Raw genomic sequence first — 2,500 nt, 5'->3', positions numbered from 1 at the left:
CACATATATATATATATATATATATATATATATATGTGTGTGTGTGTGTGTATCATGTATATATATATATATATATATATACTACTCAAGATACATGATACACATATATATATATATATATAATGCAGCTCAAAGTGCTGCACAGTAAAAACCACCACATGTGATATGTTTGTTATAAATGATTCTGTATTTGTTCAGAAACACCTTTTCATCTGTTTGTTTGTTTGTTTGTTTGTTTGTTCTGTCTCTCAGGGAGGCGGAGCTTCAGGAGTTACCTGAGCAGTGATCTTAGCGGTGGCGGCGGCAGCTGCCACGGCAGCGGCGGCAGGGAGGCCTCCTGGGGCCATCGGCGTGAGGAGGGGCATGGGCGGAGTCACGGCCTTCCCCACCCGCAGGTACTGACCCCCGAGGTCAAACAGGTTCATGGAGGCCACAGCATCCTGTGAAGACTGGGCCTTGTCGTACTCTGGTGACCAGCAACATAAAGCCATCAGACCCAGAGGACTGGTCTACAGCCCCCCCCCCCCAAGCCATCACATGCAGCTCTGCTCACCGATGAAGCCGTAGCCTTTATGGCGTCCTGTGGTCGGCTCTCGGGACAGCATGCAGGACTTGATTTTGCCAAAGGCCTCGAAGACACTCTTGATGTCATCGTCAGAGAGGTCGGGGTGCACCGACGCCACGTAGATCCTGTTGAAGGCACGCGCTTCCTCCGCAAGCTGGTCGATGATCGGCTGAGCCTGGCCGATGTTACTGGGCCGCCCCACCTGGAAGACGAGGAAGATGGACAGACTGCATCCTCAGCACGGTTCAGCAACACAAGGATAATTCTTCATCCAACCCGCTGTCAGCAGCTGCAGTTTAAACTGGACTGAAGAAGACTTTCTGCTGTCTGCTGCGGACACCGACACCTTCAGCTACACACTGCCGCACCTGACGGACAGGTCATCAGTCTGGACTCACCTTGATGTTTCTGCCTCCAAGGACGACAGAGTTCATCTGCTCCAGAGCCAGCTGAGCCGCCTCCGGCATCTCATACTCCACGAAGGCAAAACCCTGCAGACACAAACACACGGCAGTGTTAACAAGGAACACCTGAGTACAGGTGAGTTTACAGAAACTGAACTGAGCCACTCAGTCAGTCCACAGGAGTTCTGCCAAGATCCAATCCGGGTCCCATTGTGTTCATTATATACAGTATATAAACTGAGGCACCGCCTCTATGCTGATGACACTGTCTTCTATTATAACTCTTAAACTACAATTAAAGTCTTAAACAATATTTATTTTACACTCCGAGACTCAAACCCACAGAACACCGTCTCCTGGTCGTCAAATCAACTTCCTCTGTGGACACTGTTGTCATTCTTCAGACACCAATACGTTACATCCATCATATCCACGTACTGGTTAGAAACACGGAGACTTTACCAGCAGGCAAGATGGAAGATGGGCAACTGCCTGCCAGAGATTTATTATGATGTTTAGAAGTTAAAAATATTCTAACTCACTGTACCCTGAAATAACTATAATAATAAATAACTATATCAAAATAAAAAAGGCCCAAAGCACTTAAAAAATATGCAGCTGTGTTCTTCTAAACACTGTAAACTACATTTACTGACAGATAAACGTTACTGGTTACGCTGCAGATTCAGATAACAAATAAAATATGATGCGTTATTATTTGTTGCACTATCCAGCAGTATGTGGAGTAAATGTAAATATGTTATGCTGATAAAACCTCGCTGTCACTCTTCACCTTCAGTAAAGATTTGAATGCAGGACTTTGTGGTATTAATAGTTTAACTATTGATAGTTGATAGTTTCTATGGAGGGAGTGGTAGACATAACTCTGACTTCCTGTTTATTCGCCGCAGTCAGAAGGAGGAAGAGAGCGAGTTGACCTCTGACCTTGTGTTTCATGGTGACAGAGTCCCAGGACATGTCGATGCTTTTGATTGGTCCGAAGGGTGCGAAGGCCTGTCTGATGGTGTCCTCTCCCAGCTCGTAGTAGATGGAGCCCACATAAACTCGACACATGATGGCGAGCGCTCGCTGGCGCTGAGCGGCCACCTAAACACACACAGCAGGTTCACACCGACCAATCACACCTGCTCTTAAAGATCCCTGTCAGTGACGACACGTATGACGTCATAGTGATGTCATTAGCTAGCCTACGAAACTACTTTCATTCTTTCAGAGCAGCTGGATCGTTTAATATTAATGCAGCTACAGAGAAAAACTTACCGACTGTAGAGGAGACAGAGCGTCTCCCAAACCCATCGTCAGAGACGCCATCTGAGAGGCAGAGAGACACACAGGTGAGACACACAGGTGAGACAGACAGGTGAGACACACAGGTGAGACAGACGAGTGAGACAGACAGGTGAGACACACAGGTGAGACACACAGGTTAGACAGACAGGTGAGACACACAGGTGAGACAGACAGGTGAGACAGACAGGTGAGACACACAGGTGAGACAGACAGGTGAGAC

General features: G+C 47.1%; 1 protein-coding gene across 5 annotated transcripts in view; it reads right to left on the bottom strand.

Moving 5' to 3' along the window:
* The window catches only part of puf60a (poly-U binding splicing factor a), an 11,411-nt gene that overhangs the window by 6,272 nt on the left and 2,639 nt on the right, over positions 1–2,500 (bottom strand). For 4 of the 5 annotated variants that reach the window (XM_067607010.1, XM_067607012.1, XM_067607013.1 and 1 more), the window contains 5 exons: positions 2,251–2,301; positions 1,915–2,076; positions 964–1,056; positions 554–767; positions 276–466 (listed from right to left, as the gene is read on the bottom strand). In XM_067607010.1, the coding sequence (XP_067463111.1) occupies positions 276–466; positions 554–767; positions 964–1,056; positions 1,915–2,076; positions 2,251–2,301 (711 nt within the window). Of the gene's footprint in view, positions 1–275; positions 467–553; positions 768–963; positions 1,057–1,914; positions 2,131–2,250; positions 2,302–2,500 lie in introns of all 5 variants that reach the window. The other variant, XM_067607014.1, reaches the window with a different exon arrangement.

This window comes from Thunnus thynnus, chromosome 12, assembly GCF_963924715.1.
Source record: "Thunnus thynnus chromosome 12, fThuThy2.1, whole genome shotgun sequence".
Taxonomy (NCBI): domain Eukaryota; kingdom Metazoa; phylum Chordata; class Actinopteri; order Scombriformes; family Scombridae; genus Thunnus; species Thunnus thynnus.
This window is presented reverse-complemented; position numbering and strand designations above follow the sequence as displayed.